Source organism: Corapipo altera, unplaced genomic scaffold (genome assembly GCF_003945725.1).
Source record: "Corapipo altera isolate COAL_440 unplaced genomic scaffold, ASM394572v1 45, whole genome shotgun sequence".
Lineage (NCBI taxonomy): Eukaryota > Metazoa > Chordata > Aves > Passeriformes > Pipridae > Corapipo > Corapipo altera.
Window position 1 is genome coordinate 15,099,351 of NW_020884877.1, and position 21,712 is coordinate 15,121,062.

Below are 21,712 nucleotides of genomic sequence, written 5' to 3' on the forward strand. Positions count from 1 at the left end.
AACAGAAAAACTAAGAAGAAATAAAGCAGAGTAAATTCTAGGAAAAAATATTTCAAAAACTGTTCAAAATCATGCCCTGACATAGTAGCACTGGGAAAAATAAACCATACTTACTGTACAGTGCAGTTCACTACTTGTTGTGGGAACAGACAATGAATATATTTGCAGATGTGGTGTATAAGTGGTAAATAAACCTTCACCTTTTTATGTTCACTATCTTCCAGTGTCCTGTTCTTTGAAGACCCTCTCTCATATCAGAATTGCCACCATTTTCAGTCTTAGACAATTCCTTTCTACATTTAAGAACCTTGATAAAAACTTCTTTGTAGGAAATGAAGCATTGGCAGCTCTTAGGAAATTTTGAACAAACATTTTTTGGTGTTTTGGTTGATATGCTACAGCTTCACTTGCTTCTGATCTGCAAGGCCAGACACCAAGCTGTGTGAATTCTTGAACTGAAGTGTCCTCTGATACTTGATACTCTGTTCAGCTGCCTTTATTGTCTGCCAGTCTTTCCAGGAAGAGTGGATGCTGTGGCTCATTTTCTCTCGTGTTGTCCTAGGCTTAGGTAAAAAGGGGATCCTGGGGCTTTCAGAAGAGAGTCATTAGTAACTCTTCCTTTTGGTTCTTAGAAGAGGACTTGAAACAGTGAGCACATTGGGTGTGTGCTACCTGCAGAAACTGTCCACCTGCACTGATAGAATAATCTCATCTCAGAATGTGGCTTATTCAGTGTTGGTAGCAACCCTTACAGTTCATTTCTTCCTGAGATAGAGAAAAAAGTATTCTTTGCAGCTGGTACCTCCTCCAGAAGTAAGTTTTTTGAGCATTGGATGAGACAGGAACTGCAGTATACAAACATTGCAATACAATGTTTTAAGCTTCTTTCTCTTTTTGCTTACTGGTAAAAGACATTCCCAAAATAATCTACTTCCCACCGATGTTCAGTTCCGGTCCATGTTTCAAGGAACAGGCACCCAGTCAAACTGAGATGGCTTAAAAATACATCACTGGCATGTCATTGAATACCTGGATGCACAGTTTGTTAGGACAGGGTAAATATAAGATAGGGTAATTTGCTTTGGCCTCAAACAAAGTCGTGAAAAATAGTGAAAATACCTTCTAAAATGCATTTGTTTGCTTTCTTGTTGGCTAATAATGCTCATATAGTGAATCACCACAGTTCAGCAGATGCACGAGAAGTCATCAAGCCACTATAGTTTGGTTTGCATGTCTAAACTGTAAATTATAACAAAAATGTGATGTCGTATTTTGTTAATTTCTTTTTCCACTTCTTCAGGTTTTCTTTGGTGTTTTAGTAGGAGCATTAAATCTTGGCCAGGCATCTCCCTGTCTGGAAGCCTTTGCCACCGGTCGTGGGGCTGCAGCAAACATTTTTGAGACAATAGATAAAGTAAGTAATGCATTTCTAAGCTATGTTATTTTGTAGTGGAAAAATAATTAAATAAGCCTGAAGTGATACTAGTTCTATCTACTGTGTAAAATGAGGAAAAATGAGTCCAATTAAAGAAAAATTGATTGTCCAATAGAAAGGTCTAGTGGCATGTGCATGGGCTCAAAGAACGTGTTGAACAGACTTCTTAAGTGGCCTGCTTCTGAATAATGAATTTTTACCTCAATTACTGATGTTCTTTATTCCTGTTTCTCATGCCATACAATTACTTATCAGTGCTGGCCGATGGAAAGTGTCCTGGCAGGCAGTAATGGTCACTTTGCAATCAAACTTGCAGCAAGCATCTAGCTCCCAGCCTCCAGATGGCGTCAAAAGGTGTGACTATTGGCATTAGTGGCAAGGGTGGCCTCTGTCACCTGTCCCAGAGCTACCCAAATGAGCACAGGCACAGGCAATGGTCATGCAGCAGTCGTAAATGTTAATCACAATATTATCTAAACAGATAGATACTTGAAACAAGGTAGTATGAGAGAGCCTGAGACTCCATTGGCATTTATTGATGGGGATTCCTTTCTATAGCTTTATAAATTTAGTTGTTGGAAAAGTACTGTTGATTTCTTAATAGTAGGTAGTATCTCTGTTCATTGACACGCTTTATCATGTTAAAAACTGTAAACACATTAGAATGCTGCTTGTCTTTTACAGAGCACATAAGGGTGTATAAAGCAGACTAGAGGGGCTGTGGTAATGATAATAGATTTTTTAGTAACCCTTCAAACTTCTGTAATAACAATAAAACATGCCTTATAAATGCATTTCATAAGCTAAAACTCTAAGATAAACTGAAAAAGAGATAAACAAGGTTACTGTTTTTCAGAGAAAAAAATCAAAAGCATAAAGAATTGCAACAGTAAGGATTAATCACAAAATTCAAGATAAGGCTGAGTCAGATAACCTTAGGGTAAAAAAAGCAAACCAAAGTGAGATTTCATCTGTCTAGAGGAAGAGTGACAAAATTAGATCCATCTGCTTGGCGCATTTGTAGGTTTGTGATTAGACAGTGCAAGCACAGCTCTGCCCTGATACAGGTTTTTTCTGGCACTAAATTTACAGTCATGCAGAGGTTCCCATTTGCAGGATCAGTGAAACTTTACTTCATAGCTTAGTATCTGAATTTAAGTATGATATATTCCTTAAGAGGAACCAATCTTCTAGCTTTTCTTAACATCTTAGAGCATACACATTTCTCGTATTAACATTCCCTTCAATCTGTTAGGCCATTTAAAAAATCATGCACATTTCAATTATCAGATATTGGTGTTGCTGTAGTTTTAATTCATTCTCTGTATTCCACGCTTCAGAAGTCTGCCCTTAGAAAATTTTATTTCTTTGTAATTCCTCAAATTCCTCTTAATTCTCTGCTTGTGTCTCACAGTCTGCAATACCCAAGGCCTGGCCAAAGATATGTGAGACCCAAAGCACTTCACAGGAAAACTTCAGTGTTCCAGCTCTTAGGACAGAGTGTGCTAGGATGATGTTTTAGATGCAGAGTGGTGAGGTGTGCAGATTTTCAGCAATGAATTGGTTGTTGGGTGCTTTGAGAGAATGTTTATATGAACAGGGTTAGTGCCATTTCATTCCTGGGGAGCTGGCTAAATTAACTTAATCAAAATGCCTCGCTCAGTCAGCTACTCTGTTCCAGCAAAACCTAGCTGAGTGGTAGACTGTGGTATTTGCAGTCAGCCTCAAATGAGAAGAGGATGCATCCTTCTTGCCCATACTACCCACTGGGGACAACTCCTCCATCACTCTGGCTCTCAATCTCATGCCCCTTGCGTGCTGTCCCTGGGGCAGAGCCTGCAGCTGGCTCTATGCAGCCAAATGCTGTTCAAACAGAAGTGCTATGGCTTCGTATGGTATTGGGAATGTTTATATACTGCAGCACTGTTGTCTATTTAACAGCAAATAAATAACATAATAAATTTTATCCTAGAAACCCACCATTGACTGCATGTCAGAAGACGGCTACAAGCTGGATAAAGTACGAGGTGAAATTGAATTTCATAATGTAACATTTCATTATCCCTCCAGACCAGACATAAAGGTAACTATTCATCATCCATCCTGTGAACACAATTATTGTAAACAATCAAAATATCCTGATTCTGCCTGCAATTTCTAGATTTTTAGTAGAGGTCGTTTTCTGGAAGCCCAGATCCTTTGTTTAAAAGTCAGCTGAATAATTCTTCTATTAAAGGGTTCTTCTCCTTACCATTCTACTTATTTTACCATTCTGATATATCCCTTGCCACATCAACATATTCCTTGCTGCTGAACATAAACTCCTAGTAATTTTAGACAAATTCACTTGCGTACAGCTTCTTTTACAATCAATTATGCACTTGTATCAATGTTTGCTAGAACAGAACACAAAGTAAAAAGCTGAATGGTGCAAGAAGATTTTATAAAACTCTTTGATTATCCTGGGGATGTGCCATGTGACCCATTAAAATGCTAAGAAAGGTACAGGAACATTGACTGTATACCCCATAATTTCTCTATTACTGTGTGTGAATTGACAAATTCTCCTTGGAAAAGCGTATTATTGGACAAGAAAATGAGTGCTATTGCTTCTAGAGACAGAAGTACATGAAGTATCAGATCTTTCTACAGAATCTCAGTCTGACATTCTTAATATTTATGCTTTACCAGGCCCTCACAGTACACACACGGTGTTCTTTAAAGGGAATTTACTGCCAAGTTCTCTAGTGGTATTAACTTGACTAGTTCTTAATGTTGAACAGTAACAAAAAAAGATCTAAATCTGCTTGCCTGTTGTGTAAATAAGTGCTCTGCATTTACAAACTCTTCAAGCAATGTAAAAATATGTTTTCACATATTATACATATATATATATACATATACATATATATACATATACATAAAGGTTGCTTTATCCTCTTTCTTCGTAATACTGTTCTGAATTTTGTAAAATTGCTTTGAATCTCCCTTTGAAGATACAGAGTATACTCATTTGGTTGTATGACTGTGAAAGAATTAGAATGGATAGATTCTGTTTCTGGTTTTTTTCCTCTCTAGATTTTGGATAACCTTAATATGGTTATTAAAGCAGGGGAGACAACAGCTTTTGTTGGAGCTAGTGGAGCTGGGAAAAGTACAACGATGCAGCTCATCCAGCGTTTCTATGACCCCACTGAAGGCATGGTGAGTGTACCAGCCTAGAATGTGTTTCTCCAGCCTTAGGAACTTGAGAGAATAGCATGGTTTCTTCTCCAAGGTGGAAAGGAAGACTGCTAACTCCCTTTTTGCTTCCTTCTTTTTTAAAAATTTATTTTTTAAATTAGCAAAATATCCTCCTGTGCATTTCTTTTATTTAAATGTATAAAAGACAAAGAACTGAGTTTTTGTAAACATATAATCATCATTTTCATCATTACTTTTCACCTGGTTTTATTTCTGAGGCCGAGCAAAAATGGAAATGAAATCAAAGAGCACAACTCCTAGAGCCAATGCTACTGACACTGAATTGCCTTCTTCTGTGTATGCAAGCTGATTTTATGCTTGTCATGGAAACAAAGCATCACAAGCCCTTCATTTCCAGTGTGTCTTTCTTTGTCTCTGAACTGGAGGAGATAATTTCCCTGACTTTTTTTCTTAGATTTGTGTCTGTGTTTTAATTGGCTTCTGTAGGTTACCCTGGATGGCCATGACATTCGTTCCCTGAATATCCAGTGGCTGCGCTCACAGATTGGCATTGTTGAACAAGAGCCAGTGCTCTTTGCCACCACCATTGCAGAGAACATTCGCTATGGTCGGGATGAGGCTACCATGGAAGACATAATCAAAGCAGCCAAACAGGCCAATGCTTACAATTTCATCATGGACTTACCACAGGTATGCTCTGCCTTGTAAAGTGTTCGGCACAATTTGATGAAAAAATAGAGAATCCTTTTGTCCCTCCCCCTCTGCAGCAATTTGTGCTCAGGTGGAAGGGCAGAAGATTAATATACATAGTAGGCAGCAACCTTTCCTTTGACTACAGTTAATTAGGTCTTATTATATGCATGTCTTCAAGTTAAAAAAACCCAACAAACAGCAACCCCCTCCCCCCCAAAAAAAAAAAAACACAACCTCAATCATATGCACAACATTCAATATGGTAATAATTATAGCACGATTTAAAAATATGTATTTTTCATGGTATGTAGATGTGTTTCTGCTCAGGCCAAAAGCAATGCAGAGCCCAGCCTCTCAGTAGCCAGCATATGTTGTAGAAGTAGTTGGTTCTGATGCTCACAACCTAATCTCCTTGTATGAGCTTTGTAAACTAGCTGGAGGTTCCCTCTTCTCCAGTTCCTTCCCTTACGATGACAGGGCTTCAATAATTCCTCCTTAAAAAGCCCATATTGAATAGTACTGGACTGCCTACTTTTCTAGAATGTTATTTTGCCAAGTAACTTCTGAGAATGACATGATACAACAGTCAATGTTATTGATGGGATTCAAGTACCATTAACAGTCAGTACATACTTTTTATCCTTCATCTATGCATCTCCAGGCTTCCAGGAAACTATTCATAGAAAGGCTCTTTAAAGACCCATGTTTATTTCCTGGAAATGGAAGAATAAAAAAGATTTAGCTCTAGGTAAATATAATTATCCTGTCTCTCAGTATGCCAGGCTTTACATGTTTGTTTAATTCACTACCTGAACCCAATGCCACCAGAATGTGATGTCCATGAATCACAGACACAACGTCCGTGAGTCACAGGTCATCAGCAGACAAATCCAGCTCTGTGGAAAGTTTGCTTCTGAGTCATCTGAGGGAAAGTGGGTGGGTGATTCCTCTCCATTTCAGCTTTTGCTCATATAGTTGTTTTGAATTAAGCCAGAACGTTTCACCTTTTTACCAGTGCATACTTTTGGCTTGGGGTTGGAAGCTCAGTTCAGGCAAAATGATGTTGTATGTTATGAAGAAAATTATTTCACCAGTTGTCCTTTGAATATGCTGCGCTAACAATGGTTTTGTCTTTCAAAGACAATAATTTTTTTAAAGTCTACTCCAAGGACAGATCTGAGAGACATTTTACCAATATCTTCACCAGAAGCCTAACAGACTTTTTGGTTATCTGTTTCATTTTCACGTTTCTCCTTCACACAGAAATTTGACACTCATGTTGGAGAGGGTGGAAGCCAGATGAGTGGAGGTCAAAAACAGAGGATAGCTATTGCTCGAGCTTTGGTGCGAAACCCCAAAATCCTGCTACTGGATATGGCTACATCAGCACTTGATAATGAAAGTGAAGCTATTGTCCAAGAAGCACTTCATAAGGTTTGCTATAGTATAGCAAAAATCAGACTTGAAAGGACAGAAATTATTTTTAACGTACTCTGCAGAGAGTGTTGCTGAATTTCAACAAATCAGTGAGAAACTCTGCTTAATAACTGTTTTGTATGCACAAGTAGAACCTTGATATTATTGACAGAGAATAATTTTTGCTTACTTTGGGACATTGACAGAAATCTATAGCTCTCTTTGCTCTGCGGGCTATGGATGGAGCTTAAATCAAAGTCGGCTGGAACTACTCCTGTTAATTTGACCAGACATTAGATTCCATGGCTCAGGTTCCAAGCATTTCCATGTGCTGTCCTGGGAACAAGACTGTTGTTGTTTCCCGCCAGGCTCGCCTTGGCCGCACAGCGATCTCGATAGCTCACCGACTGTCAACCGTCAAAGCCGCCGATGTCATCGTGGGGTTTGAGCACGGAAGGGCTGTAGAGCGAGGAACTCATGAGGAACTCTTGAAGAGGAAAGGGGTTTATTTCATGTTGGTGACCTTGCAAAGCAAAGGAGACCCAGCACCTACTACAGAAGAAACAGAAAGTAAACATTTTGTTTTCTTTTATAGAATTAGGTAAAAATCCACAGAATGCAGATATTTTAAGTATTTTTCTTTATAAGGACTAGTTGTTTCTTTTTTTTCTTCTACTTTTATGGCTGAATTTTATCATTCGTAGAAGTAACACATTGATAGTCCTGGCCAAAGTGTTTTTGCTGCATATGCACTTCCTAATATAGATCTACCCTGAAATAGTAGTCCTGACCTTCAATACCCATCATTTTATACCTCCATTGTGTGCCAACAGTCCAGTCCTACTGCATTTGAAATTCAAGCAAATTACAGAGTATGCTGAAACCACTCTATTTGTTTTGCTAGAGGCAGATTTTAATCAAAGCTTCTGGAAATTAAGGTCTAATAGAATGATCTCTTGTGTTTTTGTGAAATGTCGTACACTGGATATGGTTATCTTAAAATAAGAGAGAAATTATGGAGTTCAAACAGAGAAAAAGCCTTTGGCAGTCACATCTCAAGTGAGATGGTCCTTGGGCTAAAATTTGGTCAAATTCATCGTGTCGAATACAAATATAAACCTTGTGATACATGTAGGTTGAGTAGCATGGTTGTATTACATTCTTTGCCTTCTACAAGGTATTCCATTTATGACTTGGAGACACTGCACTTTTTTGCAGAGCCACAGTGAACTTAGGTTGTATTCAATTTTAGCACTAACTGGAGAGCTCTATATACTATATTTTGCAGCAGCAGAGGATGATGTGGTTGAGCCAACTCTTGAGAAAGTCCAGTCATTCAGCAGAGGAAGCTATCGGGCCAGTTTGAGGTGAGTCTTAAAAATGTGTTTCCAGATCTCTATGGTTCATCCTGCTATTCCAAAATACCAATAGTGCTAATAAATGACTTTTCTGTATGCTGCATAAAAGAGGGTTGAAGGACTGCAAGCATTTTACTGAGATAGAGTTCACTTGGAAAGAAATAACTTGAGTATTAATGTTACTGATTGAAGTCCATGGATAAATAGCAAGGCTCTTAATTTTGCTCCTCTTTCTATCCATAGTACTTTCTCTCCAATTTTGATTTACTGTGTTAATGTTCTGGTTTTATTATGGCTAACATACAGCCATATTTGTAATATCTAATGCACTCGCAGTCCAGTCCCTTGAAAAATGACTTGCTGTGCAATTACTTGGGAAATCAATGCAATCTACAAGGACGTTTTTATTATGGCTTGTGCTTGATGGAAGTTAAAGCATTTTACAAGCCAGACTGCCTTGTAGTTAGACGCTTATTATTTCTTTCAGGCAAGCCCATGTCAGACATATGCAAATGAATACATGTCCTACATTACAGAGTTATGTTTTATCAGAGATAGAGATGAGTTGTTTCAACATCCTGTTTTTCTGGACTGAATTACTGAGAGTGGTAATGGTGGTTTGAATTGGTATCTTAACTTGCCCAAATATAGTAGGACACACCGCAATTTTACTCAACAAATACAGAGTGCGTGGTGTATTTAAGACAATGTCTGAGTGAGTGGAATATGATTTTGAAAAGTATTTGCCCCTGTTGTGAGATACTTTTTCCTCAAGAAGTTGAAAGACCATAGAAGAGAAAGAAAAGTTCTGTGGGATTCTGACTAATTACTTCAGTGCATCCTGATTTAGTTGATATAAAAACTGTACCTGCTTTGCAAGCAAGTATTGTGTTACTGAGCTGTGAAGAACAGACCATTTGTGTCCTCTTTGCAGAGCCTCACTTCGGGAGCGCTCAAGATCTCAGCTCTCTAATATGGTCCCTGAGCCTCCATTATCTATAGGAGGAGATCATGCAGAGTCTACGTATCTTACGTCTTCTTATGGAGAAGATGATGGAAAAGCAAAAAAGGTCAGGTTCAATAGCTTATTAAGAAATTTTCAACCAATCAGATTATATCCCTTGGTAATGATCACCTATAGATAGGTGTCTGTGTTGTAGGAGTTGATGGCAGGTGTTTTCTTGGCTTGATCCTCTTCTCTGCTTAAACAAAACCACAGCTTCAATTCTTATTTCTGTGTAAACCCTAGGCTACATTTTGATGTCTGTTATGCTTATCGGTCCATACGAAATTTCCAGCAGAGCATGACTTATTGATAAATTGATACATGTTGTAGATTTAGTTGAGAAACATATTCATAAAAGCTGAATTAACTGACAAAAAGGAAACTGCTCAGTCTGTGAAATGTAATAGCCACTCAGGGATACAAATGGCACTGCTTCTTGTTCAATAAAGAGTAAATTCGCTTTCATCTCAAAATCATCCAGAGACTTGAGCAGAGAGACCCCCTCACTGCAACTAACCCAGAGTCCTTTTGCTGTCAGTGTCCTCTTGCAATCAGCTGGCATAGAAAATGAAGGCAGCAGGCCTTAAAATTACACAGAATATGTAGGAATATACACAGTGAGTTTCCAAATTGCTTATGAAGCTCTCTGCACCAATTTTCGTGGCTGTGGTTGTTCAGTGCAGAGAGCAGCAGTGGGAAGTCACTGTTCTTGCTATTGCTAAGCCAATTCTGTGGATTAATAGAGTGCTTTAGTGCTGTCACTGTGTCACTAGCTCAGAAGCAAGAGAAAATACAAGATGCTTGCTTCCAGCCACTCCTCCTTGCCTCCTTTCCAACAGAGATGTCTTCACAGTGTCTCTTTGGTCTGGGCATTTCTAGTCATATGAACTGAGGGACATGAGCAGGGCTGAGCATGTAAGTGTTACAAAAATTCTGCAAATATCAAACTGCAGGACAAGTTATAATTTGATGATGAATATTCTGCATTTACTGGGCATAATTATGGGAATTCAACATATAGTCTGAGGGTGTTTCACAGAAGGGAGTCATACTTAGCATGTATAAAGCCCGAATCCAGCTATCACTATATCACATACCTCTTAATTTGATGCAGAGTCTGATCAGTGTGTTCATCCACAATACTTAAAAAGTAATATTTAAGAAGATTTAATGAGTGACACAAAAAGCTGCTTGTGAGGAAGAAGTTTAGGTTTTGCACCACACGTCATCTGGAGGTAGATAAAAGGAAACATCTTGAGTTTCAGTGGCAGAAAATCTTAAACTGGTTGCAAATAACCTCTTCAGTTGGAATCATTAGAGCTCCACAAGGCATGAATCTCTCTCTTCTTCTCTAGGGACAGTAAAGGTAGTCATTTATGTAACCCTCTTGTGACTCATCAGGCCTGCAAAAGAACTCCAGAGAGCAGCCGTCTTTCCCCCTCCTGTACAAAGCTAGAGCAGCTGTTTGGGCATTAGATGGTCATTTAACAAACTAGGGTAACTATTTGATCTCACTGTCAAAGGGAGAGCATCACTGGGGGAATGCATTCACTTCATAAATCCAACCTGTTTTTTAGGAATCTGTTGCGGAGGAAGACGCCAAGCCTGTATCATTTACCAGAATTTTGAAATACAATGCCTCTGAATGGCCATACCTGGTGCTTGGATCTCTGGCAGCAGCTATGAATGGAGCAGTCAATCCACTCTATGCTTTGTTATTCAGTCAGATTCTTGGGGTATGTTATAGTAACATTTTAATGTGTATTTTAGCTCTGAAGCAGAGAATGAGAAGGGCTGCAAGAAAAAGCAATCCATGGTGAACATGAGCAAAGTCCAACATCTGTGGTTTATTATTAATAAATTTAAAATATTTCTGCCCGGTGTCAAGGCAGTCAGGCAGGTGGAATATGCATCCGCTTTTAAATCTGTCTGAATATCTGCAATGTTGTTGTGTCAAACATGTGGACTTATACTCTGGGACAAATAGGCTGGGGAATCCCCACAGCTATTAAGTTAAAGGATACATTAAGCTGAATCTGCCCTAAAAGTTTTCAGAAATTAATCCCAAAAGTCAATGAAGAAGTGAATAATCCTGGATATGTACCTTTTGAACAAATTTCTCAGTAGTTTCTTCTTACTTGTGCTTTCGTTCTCCTTGTGGAATTGTCTCAGAGTATGGGAAATGGATCCTTTCCAGTGAAACTCAACCAGAAGATATGCTCTGACTGCAACAAGCAGAAATAGTTCAGATAAACAGCTTCAGATAGATACACTGACCTACATATCAACTGCTCTGACTGAAAGGAATTGCTAAAGGATGGCTACTTAGATTTGGATCACTACTTCAGCAGCAGCCAATAACATTGGCAGGTGTTGAAAAAGAATGGATATTAAGAGTGAGAGAAGACCGCTGTGGAGGCTTGTGCTGAATGGGGTGAAGGGGCTATGCTTTAAGCACTAATGCTTTTTCTCAAGTGCCCAGCAGTAAGTGAATGGCTTGTGTCCACACTCCGGAAGTAAAAGACACTTGGTTCCTCTTGGAGCCTACTTATGGTAATTATAGTGTCTGTTAATGTGCAGGAAGTCATGCTGAGGTGTAATTACTTACCCAGACTTTATTTTGTACAGCCCAATAAAGTTGCAATGGCATAGACCACAGAGGAGGTGAGATGCTGCTGTACTGTTGCTTTGCTGCTATGCTATTTATTTCATGGCAATTCTCTGGTTATCAGTGTTTAGAGTAAGGGGTGATTAGATAGTTATAACTGGGAATGGGCCACAAGTAATAGTAGTGTTTGCAGACACTGAGTATAATAAACTTGTTGTTCAACGGGAGAAAACCCCATTATGTTTTAACCCAAGGTCACCTTAGAAAAATAAAGAATGGTGCCTTTGCAGTGGGTGAGGGAGAGCTCTGTGTTCTGGCTTTGGTTCTAGGGTGGGCTTCTGCACTTGGCAATAGGGAGTCAAGAACAAACTTCACACACAGAAAAACTAACACTTCTAATACAATGCCATCATTTTTTTTTTTCAAAGACCTTCTCCATTCTTGATGAAGAAGAACAAAATACCCAGATCAATGGTGTCTGTGTGCTCTTTGTCTTGGTGGGAGTTCTTTCATTTTTCACACAGTTTCTACAGGTAATAGCAGTCCAACATACTTAAATTTTGTTTCTGAACCCTTACTCTGTGGGTGTCTCTTTCTTACAGTATTTATATTTGTTCTCATGCACCCCAGGGATACACCTTTGCCAAGTCTGGTGAGCTGCTTACAAGGCGCTTAAGGAAAATTGGCTTCCAGGCTATGCTGGGGCAAGACATTGGCTGGTTTGATGACCGCAAGAACAGCCCTGGGGCTTTGACTACAAGACTTGCAACAGATGCCTCACAGGTCCAAGGGGTAAGACCTAGTAGCTTATGAATTATTTTACTGTTAAGCACTGATTTTCAATGTGCCTGTTTTGGCACATTGTTACAGAAATTATCTAGAGTGGAACCAGCCAGGTCAGTGTAGATCAGTCCTTGGTCACCCAATTAAGCTATTTCTATTTATCATAGACTGTCAGTGTGGAACTATTATAGTGGTATTTCCTAAAAGCTGGTATTGTGTATGTTGTGGAAGTTTCAATTTAAACTGACAGCCCACTTGAAAAAACAGTTTGCAGTACTGGCTGATATTCCAGCCAGGAATCCTGCAGCCAGTTTCAGTGTTTGGGAAAATAAAACACTAAGTTCATGCATAGTGTTCTTTGTGGATGAAGGTTAAATCATGTTGAGCTATAACTGTTATATATATATATCCTATCTGGATTGATCCTTTGATAGGTGTGAGTCAGATGCCATTTTACCTGGCTCCAATGCAAGCAATTTTCTAGAAAGAAAGAAAGAGATGTACAGATTTCTTTGTTACAAAAACTGTCCTGTTTCAGCTTGACTGAACATGGTAGGTTAGTTTTGAAAAACTGTTAATGGGGGTTTTAATAATGTAAAAGACAAATGAGAGGTTTCCAAAACCCCCGTCAGCAGCAATTTCTACAGAATCAGAGAAACTAGCTGCAAACCTTAGAGGCACTTACAGGGCACATTTTAATTGAAATAAATAAACCTGTAAAACACTGAGTGAACCATATAATAGCCTCCTAATGGATAGCTTTGTTCAAAGCATATGCAGAGTAGTGGGCAGAGCAGTGGGGCACAGCCATCCAATCCACAGCTTGGAATGGGGGAACAGAGCTACCTGGGCAGCAGTGCCCTCCACCTTTCCCTGACTGACACAAAGCTTGCTGCAGGTCAGAGAACAGATGATAAAGCATTTTGTGCTGCAAGTTCACATCCTGCAAATGGATTTGACTGAAAGTCATCAAGGATATCAAATGTACATTTTTATTCTAATACATAGCAGCATAGTTCCTATCTAAGGCTGCTGTTTACTGCTATGAAAGTAACTTTTAAGTAAACAAATCAAATTTATTAAAAAGAATAGTGTTGTTGAAGTGCATAAGGAGCAGATGAATGCATTCAATAAAGGTGATGTCAAAGCTATATTTAAAATTTTTCCTTAATAAAGGAAAGATAGGCAGAAATGCAGCTTTGTTTCATGCTTTTTCAGTGATGTTTCTTACTGACTTTAACACAGCTGAGGCTTTGTTGCTAATAACTAAGTTACAAAAGGGTCCTGTTTATTATTTATATAGAGATGGTAAATGTGAGGGCTAAACAGTGTATTCAGATGAGTGATTCCTCAGGGAACCAAGGGAACTAATTTCAATAATTAGATTATCTCTCTCACAATCAGTAGAAACAATATTCTGAACTCTCGATGGAAAATTTGGTGGATGAAAGGAATATTGAGCATTTGCAGGCTTCCTCTTGATACAATTAATTGGAAACAGACTATCCAAACTGGCTAAATTTCAGTGCAGTCAGCAGCTCTTAGTGCCTTATGATATTTTAGTGTAATTTAGAGTTTTCTAAAGTTTTATAGGAAAATTTATTTTAAGATTGTTGAAGTTACTATTGGAGTATAAGTCTGTCATCTCTGTTTCTTTTCTTCGAAGGCAACTGGATCACAGATAGGAATGATTGTCAATTCCTTGACTAACATTGGTGTGGCCATGATCATTTCTTTCTACTTCAGCTGGAAACTGACCTTAGTTATATTGTGTTTCCTGCCATTTTTGGCCTTATCTGGAGCTCTGCAGGCTAAAATGCTGACAGGATTTGCCTCACAGGACAAGAAAGCACTGGAAGCTACTGGACGGGTAATGCTGTTTAAAAGACTAATTCATATTTGCAGTCATGGGTAGTTGAAAAATCGGTCATTTGGGATCATCAGTAACTCAAATGTAAACTGGCAATGTTTTGCAAATAAGGTGCAATATTTCAGCTTGTCAGACCATTGAAATGCTGTTGGGAACTCCCTAACTGCAAAAGCAGTTGCTGCATGGAGTGTGACTGACCTTTAGAAGTGATTGGACTGAAGTGGTAGACACAGATCTCTCAATAGTTTGGTTCACCTTTCCTAATGTTAGGAATAACAGTGTTCCTAAAAACATTTTTCTTTTTGTGGATGTCGCATTTATTCACATTATGTGAAATAAATCACAAGTGAGAGCATGTGCCCGATTCCCTCAGTGCACTTACAGTAACTCAGCTCCAGTGGAGCACGCAGAGCATTGCTATTGAGGATGTCAGTAGTTAATTGCTTGTAGGAAAGGTTCTTTTTAGGCTGGCTGATATTTGGGCCAGTCTGTATCATGTTTGAATGAATTTATATACTGCAATAGTGTCCTGTGTTCATGAAAGAATCATGCATTTGTGAAAGCACACTCAACTTTTTCCAAGCAAAAATTTGGAGCTTTTACCCATTTTTTTTTCTTTTTCTCCTCCAGATTGCCAGTGAAGCTGTCTCTAACATCAGGACTGTAGCTGGGATAGGAAAAGAGAAAATGTTTATCAACAATTTTGAGAAGCACCTGGATATGCCCTATAGAGCTGCAATCAAAAAAGCACACGTTTATGGGCTCTGCTTTGGCTTTGCCCAGAGCATAGTGTTCATTGCCAACTCTGTCTCCTACAGATACGGGGGGTTTCTAGTTGACTCCGAAGGACTCCATTACAGCTTTGTGTTCAGGTGAGAGCCTGCTTGGAGCCACAAACAGGTCTCCAGAAGTGCTGGGCTCAGTCTAGTGTTCAGTTTCCTGATGGCTTCCCAAGAATGACCATGTCCCCCTTCCTCACAGGGTGATCTCTGCTATAGTCACCAGTGGAACTGCTTTGGGAAGAGCTTCTTCCTATACCCCAAACTATGCCAAAGCCAAAACATCTGCTGCACGCTTTTTTCAACTGGTCGATCGGCTTCCTAAAATCAGTGTTTACAGTGAAAAAGGGGAAAAATGGGTAAGAGTGGAGATGAGTAATTTGTGATGTCATTCAGCTCAATATAAGCATGGAAGTTGCACTAATGATTCAGGAGTCAATGAGGATCACTGCTTTACAAGAAGATTATGCTGGCTGTATAATTGTTACTTGTCTTTGCTCTTTTAGAAGCAGTGAGCTCTGTACTAGGCAGCAAGAGTAGTATAAAGTGGGCCATTAGGAATTTGGCATGTAAAATACCTGTACATTGGAATGGAACAGATTTGGATGACTCACAGAATAACAAGTTTTTATTTCCTGCTCTACAGTTCATGCACAAAGCTGACTATCACTGGCTTACAATGGATGCTTTTTCCTTTCACGTCAAACTAGTGGGGGTGTTCATGAGGAGGCGAAGCATCATTGAGTCAGAGAAAATGAAAATGCTCAATTTCTGGTGAATTGAAAAGTCAGACCCAGAAAATTAAAATTGTTTATTTTATACAGAGTGTCTGTATTAAAATTAAAAACTTACCCTTTTGCAAGGCAATCCCATCAATTGATGGCTCTGACCAGTGCCATGTGGGGAAGTACAAGCAGAGAAATAGTGTTATGACTAATAGCTTCATGTCTAGGACAGCTACTCCAGTGTGGTTTTTATCCCTTTTCCTCAGCTAATTTCACAAGCACGAATGTCATATTTTAAACAAGAGATGCCAGAATGGTATCTGAAGAAGACTTATTTTGTACCTTACAACTCTCAGTTTTGAGCTTTAGGTCATTGTAACATCTTTCTCTCTCTTTTTTTCACCAGGAGGATTTCAAGGGAAGCGTTGAATTTCTTAATTGTAAATTCACATACCCTTCTCGGCCTGATATTCAGGTTCTGAAAGGACTCTCTATCGCTGTTAAGCCTGGACAGACCTTAGCATTTGTTGGAAGTAGTGGTTGTGGTAAGAGCACCAGTGTCCAGCTTCTGGAGCGTTTCTATGACCCTGACAAAGGAAGTGTGGTAAGCAAAGAAAACATGGATTCTGTGCTGTTGTTTTCAGCAGTGCTCCAGGGCCCTTCTGCCTGTGTCCTCCTGTGCAGCCTAGCAGTGGTGGTGTGTACATGTGCAGGTTGGGGCTTTGGCTCCTTCTCAAACAGATATGGACTGTTTGGACAGTTCCCAATTATCATCTCAGATGTATTCAGGCAAGATAAGAGAACTGCAAGCCTCAGGTGCACTCTTATGCATTGTGTACCCCATAGGCTTTTGCCTTTGTAGCTCCTGTATGAAACATATAATGTGTGCTGTATCTTGTGGGAGTACAAGGAAAAATCAAGTCTAAATGGAGCAACAAAGAGCGTGGAACATCCCTAAATATGCAGCCTCTTTGCAGGTTGAATTTATCTAGATTTAACTTGATTACTGAGAGCGTAGTAAGCTTTTATATATTTTCCTAATGTAAATACCCATCTAGACTGATTTCTCTTTCTTTGGAAAAAATCCTTGTGGTGATCTCAATGTCAGGAAGGCAATAAAGCATGTGCCTAACCTCAAGCAATTAGATAGTTCACTATGACTTAATATTGAGCAAATGGTCTAGCATTTGGCTGAATGAAAGCCATAACACAACATGCACATCATGCACAAAGGACAAATATAAGCAATTCTTCTAATCACTTTAAATCAGTTGTGTTTGCATTTTAATAATATGGTTCAATCGTTTAGTTTTGCTATAAACTATTTGGGTGTAGCAGGCTGTTGTTTCCTAATGACGTTTCAAGTTTTCTCCCATTTCCTTATAGTTAATAGATGGACACGACTCTAAGAACATAAACGTACAGTTTCTTAGATCAAAAATTGGAATAGTGTCACAGGAGCCCGTGCTGTTTGACTGCAGCATTGCTGATAATATCAAATATGGCAGTAACATGAAAGAGGTGACCATGGAAAAAGTCATAGAAGCATCCCAGAAGGCTCAACTGCATGATTTTGTCATGTCCTTGCCTAATGTAAGTACCTGCGAGACCTTGGCTGTGGAACTACAGACAGGCTGTTCAGTGCTTATTGAAGTGGGGGTTGCTCCAAACCCAGTTAAAGTTGCTACACACGTACACCTTTTGTGTCCTTTTACAGCTGTAGGAGCAAAGAGGGTGCCATGACCATGCCTTATGTTCCTGAGACTGTGGTTGTGAGGTACTACTGGCTTCTTACGCAGTAGGCAAATATATAAATTCTGTTCTCAGCTGTGAGAGATTTTCCTTGTGACTAGGGCATGATATTTAGAAAAAGTATTTGAAGCTGGCTGCTTATGTCCACTTAAGAAGTATTTAAATGCACTGAAATCATATCAACATAAATCAGAAGAACATTAAAGGTGCGGATACAATTTAGGCACCCAAACAAAACAAGCTCTGAAATCACTCTCAGCATCTTCTCCCGAGTCTAGGGCAGGGGATTTCTTTTTGCCTTAGACAAATCAGCCAGCCTCTTGCTATCACAGTTTTCTTCCAGGCTCATCACTGTGTTGCCTGGGCCTCTGAGCAGGTGCAGGCAAAGCATGGCTTGGAAACCTCTCCTCAAACATGTGTAGCACTGCACAGTGTTTCTGCATCCCTGGCTTCTGTAAGGAAGAGGCAGCTGTGGTCAGCATTCTTGCCTCTCTCCTCCCGCTCTTCCTTCAGGCTGTGTACTGCTGCGTTGGCTTACAACTGAATAAAATCTTCCTTTTGTATATTTTTCAGAAATATGAAACTAATGTTGGGGCACAAGGATCCCAGCTGTCTCGTGGGCAAAAGCAACGCATTGCCATAGCGAGGGCCATCATCCGAGATCCTAAAATTTTATTACTGGATGAAGCTACCTCTGCCTTAGACACGGAAAGCGAAAAGGTAGGTGTGCAGTGATGAGTGATAGGGGAAAGTTAATACAATGGCTTATGGTGTACAAAGCCTTTCTGTTCTATAGAGACATCCCAACATACTCCACTACAGGACCGCACATTATTCTGTATTGTGAATTCAGCACTTCCATCTCTAATGATCTTTCCAAAAGATGCAGGAGGCACAGCTATAAAAAAAAAGAAGTCAGCTCCAAGGGCTCCTAAACTGTCCATAAGAGGCAGCACTTTTTCAGAAATGTGGGTACTAATTGCCTGGGTTTCAAAGCATTCAGATAGGAATAGTTCATAAATGTAACTGTACATTAAAAAACAACCAAAATAAAAATGTATTAATGCATACAAATCATGATCCTGACTAGCCAATAAAAACAGCAGTGAGGGGCCTAAGAACATGGGCGATAATTTGTGTAGCTTGGTTACTTGCAGAGATTAGAGAAATCGTGGAATTTAAAACCATATCCACACTGAGCTGACACTTAGCACATTACCTGAGTAAAAGCCTTCATTAATTTCTACTGCTGTCTGTGTTTACCTGTTCCTCCTTTGTACTTCTTGTGAACAGAGTTCCTGACCCAGTTAAGCACACCAGTATCATAACCTTTGATTTAGCCTCATTCACTTGTCACTTTTAAAAGCCAATTTATCTGAAGCAATTGGGTTCCTGCAGCTCTGAGCCCTGATTTGGTTTGCATATTTTCACTCTGACACCTTGTTGCCTTTAGACTGTGCAGGCAGCGCTGGATAAGGCCAGAGAAGGGAGGACCTGCATCGTCATTGCCCACCGCTTGTCCACCATCCAGAACGCCGACATCATTGCCGTGATGTCCCAGGGACTCGTCATTGAAAGGGGCACTCATGATGAACTGATGGCCATGGAGGGAGCCTACTGGAAACTTGTTACTACTGGAGCCCCTATTAGCTGAATTACTGTGATTCTAAATTAGAAAGATTTCTGTAAACAAACTTTTTATGGTAGGTATGTGTATGTTGGTGCTCCATTTGCTGCGAAGTGCTCTACAATACTGTGAGGCCTGTGGAACACTGAAGGTATGTAGCTCTCTGCATCAAGCACATTTGTCCAGCACATGCAGGGGACTAGGCACAGGCTAATGCATTCAGGAATGCATTTCCCCACTGATAGGGGAAAGCAAGCCTGAAAATGGGAAGGATCTTTTCTGATGATCTGTGGAATTGCCATTAGCTGCAGTCAGACTGCACAGTCCTGTCATGCCTCAACTAGCAATCAAGGAAGACTCTGCTCCAGTGTTCTGGAAACTGCCCCTTCTCTAGGTAAGCTGAATGAGTGAAAACAATCCCAAGAATGATGCTGTACATATGAAGGGATCACATCTCTCCTAATGTTCAGTCTGCAGAGGGTTACTGCAGATCCCTTTCCTGTGGGTACAGAACCCCCACCCTTTCCCCCCATCGTACCACACAGGTCAGCTGTGCTGAGGAGGAGGCTGCACTTCCCCCGTGTGTGGCCGCAGCACTGACACCACAGTGCCCCTTCAACAAAACCAGGCAGTACTTACAAAGAAGGCAGCTCCACAAAAGTAAGGAAAGCAATCAAGGCGAGGAACAGAAGGTGGTGAGGATCATTTCTTAGCCCACAACTCTCCACCTAGCACTCACCATTCTAATCAAAGCTGTCAAATAGATTTTTGAATAGGAATACATGTTTTGGATAAATTAATGTAAAATCCTACAGTTAATCATCAGTTATTTAAACCAGTTTTTTTTTTTTTTTTTTTTGGAAGACAAGACAATAATATGTATTTTTATAGAAATCATAATCAGTAAAGGTGGAAAAAAACCATAATTAGCTCTTTGTTTGCATTAAATACAGTTGATAAACACCAACAATGCATTCAGATATGACAAAGGTCAAGAAGGAGCTTCTTTTGGCAGAAGCTTGTATCTATCACAGTTTATTACAAGATCTACTGCAGGTTTTTCTGAAATATGAGTTATTGTCTGTAGCACAACAGCACTCTTTGCTTTAGTGACTAGGATCTTGGAGACAAAGCAGATAGACTGAAAGTATAAATTACAGTTCCGACATTTAAATATTGATTTTGAATAATAGAGTATTAACCAGAAAAGTCATTCTCCATGTCCTAAAATCTGCAGGGCAGGGGGCGGTTCCACTCACTTTATAAAAAATCACACCACTTCTTATAAAACTATGTAACAGTACCAGTAATTGAATAGAGCTGGAAGGGCAAAAATTTATTAGGATACATCCCTTAATTCCAGGCAGCAAAACCTAATTTCAACTTTTGTACAAATCCATTAATAGAATTGCTGCCAAAGTCCCTACTGAACTCACACAGCTGGCACTGAAATGGCTATTTTTCTCAAGGAAGTCTGTATTTTAAACCTTAACTGGAAATTAAAAAAAGAACTGCATTATTTGCTTTAATATTTTCAGCCTTTTTATGTTTCAGAGCAATAATTAGTTTGATGGCTTAGGACTGAAAATATCGACAGAGTATCAATATAAATATCAGTATGAATAAGCTACTGACATACCTATATGATATTTAATTTATATTAGTATTTAAGGCCATGGAAAAATAATGACTCTTTATTAAAAACTACCATGACTATGTGTACTTATTTCATAATTCTTTTGCCTAAAAGGACACCATTTTCATGACCCAAATTAAACCAATGAATTGTATTTTTTTCACTTGCTCTTGTGCTTTAGCACTTCTCTTACCCTTCAGACAGGCACATGAATATCTTGCACCAGCTAACAGGTATTTCTGGGTAACTGGATCATGTCTGTGACAAGGGTCTGCTGTGCAGGACAGAGCTGCAGAGAAGGCCAGCTCAAGAACACTAGCCCCTGCCTGTCATCCCCTTGCAGGAGCACAGGGACACGGCCCCACCTAGGTGGCACTGCTACTGCTCTTCATTGTAACATCATCCTGTTTTCAAGCAGCTAGGGAATATCGAGAGCTGAGTGTTGGGAAGTATGCTGGTACTTCCCAGAAGCATGCAGGCACTCACAGCACACACAAACAATTGCACATTCCTGAGTGCCAGTTCCTGCCACTTAATTTCTATGTGCTACTGACAACCAGTTGATTATAAAGACCTTTGGTACCTGTGCAAAGGGATTAAATTTCAAGTGGAGCTACACAGTATGTCTGGGCATGAGCAACAAGCCTTGATGGACTGCTCGGTGCAGAGCTGGACTGGTCGTGCTGCCGTAGCTGCCCTGGAACTTGGTGACAAGTCCCTGAGCCAACCCAAAGGCATTTGCCAACCCAAAGGCATTTGCTTACATCTTTCAAGCCTGAATTGTTAGTCTTGACAGTAGATGGTGTCATTTGCTGTCTTG

General features: G+C 39.7%; 1 protein-coding gene across 6 annotated transcripts in view; it reads left to right on the forward strand.

Moving 5' to 3' along the window:
- ABCB11 (ATP binding cassette subfamily B member 11) overlaps positions 1-20,960 on the forward strand; it is a 43,568-nt gene extending 22,608 nt beyond the window's left edge. For 3 of the 6 annotated variants that reach the window (XM_027636841.1, XM_027636845.1, XM_027636844.1), the window contains exons 12-29: positions 1,301-1,414; positions 3,408-3,518; positions 4,514-4,639; positions 5,126-5,329; positions 6,596-6,766; positions 7,117-7,318; positions 8,037-8,115; positions 9,041-9,176; positions 10,690-10,848; positions 12,149-12,253; positions 12,351-12,512; positions 14,170-14,373; positions 15,004-15,245; positions 15,355-15,511; positions 16,284-16,481; positions 17,264-17,470; positions 18,203-18,349; positions 19,083-20,960. In XM_027636841.1, coding sequence (XP_027492642.1) covers positions 1,301-1,414; positions 3,408-3,518; positions 4,514-4,639; positions 5,126-5,329; positions 6,596-6,766; positions 7,117-7,318; positions 8,037-8,115; positions 9,041-9,176; positions 10,690-10,848; positions 12,149-12,253; positions 12,351-12,512; positions 14,170-14,373; positions 15,004-15,245; positions 15,355-15,511; positions 16,284-16,481; positions 17,264-17,470; positions 18,203-18,349; positions 19,083-19,283 — 2,925 coding nt within the window. In that variant the 3' untranslated portion in view covers positions 19,284-20,960. Of the gene's footprint in view, positions 1-1,300; positions 1,415-3,407; positions 3,519-4,513; positions 4,640-5,125; positions 5,330-6,595; positions 6,767-7,116; positions 7,330-8,030; positions 8,116-9,040; positions 9,177-10,689; positions 10,849-12,148; positions 12,254-12,350; positions 12,513-14,169; positions 14,374-15,003; positions 15,246-15,354; positions 15,512-16,283; positions 16,482-17,263; positions 17,471-18,202; positions 18,350-19,082 lie in introns of those variants that run through there. The other 3 variants (XM_027636843.1, XM_027636847.1, XM_027636846.1) reach the window with 3 other exon arrangements.
- Positions 20,961-21,712: the final 752 nt, after the last annotated feature.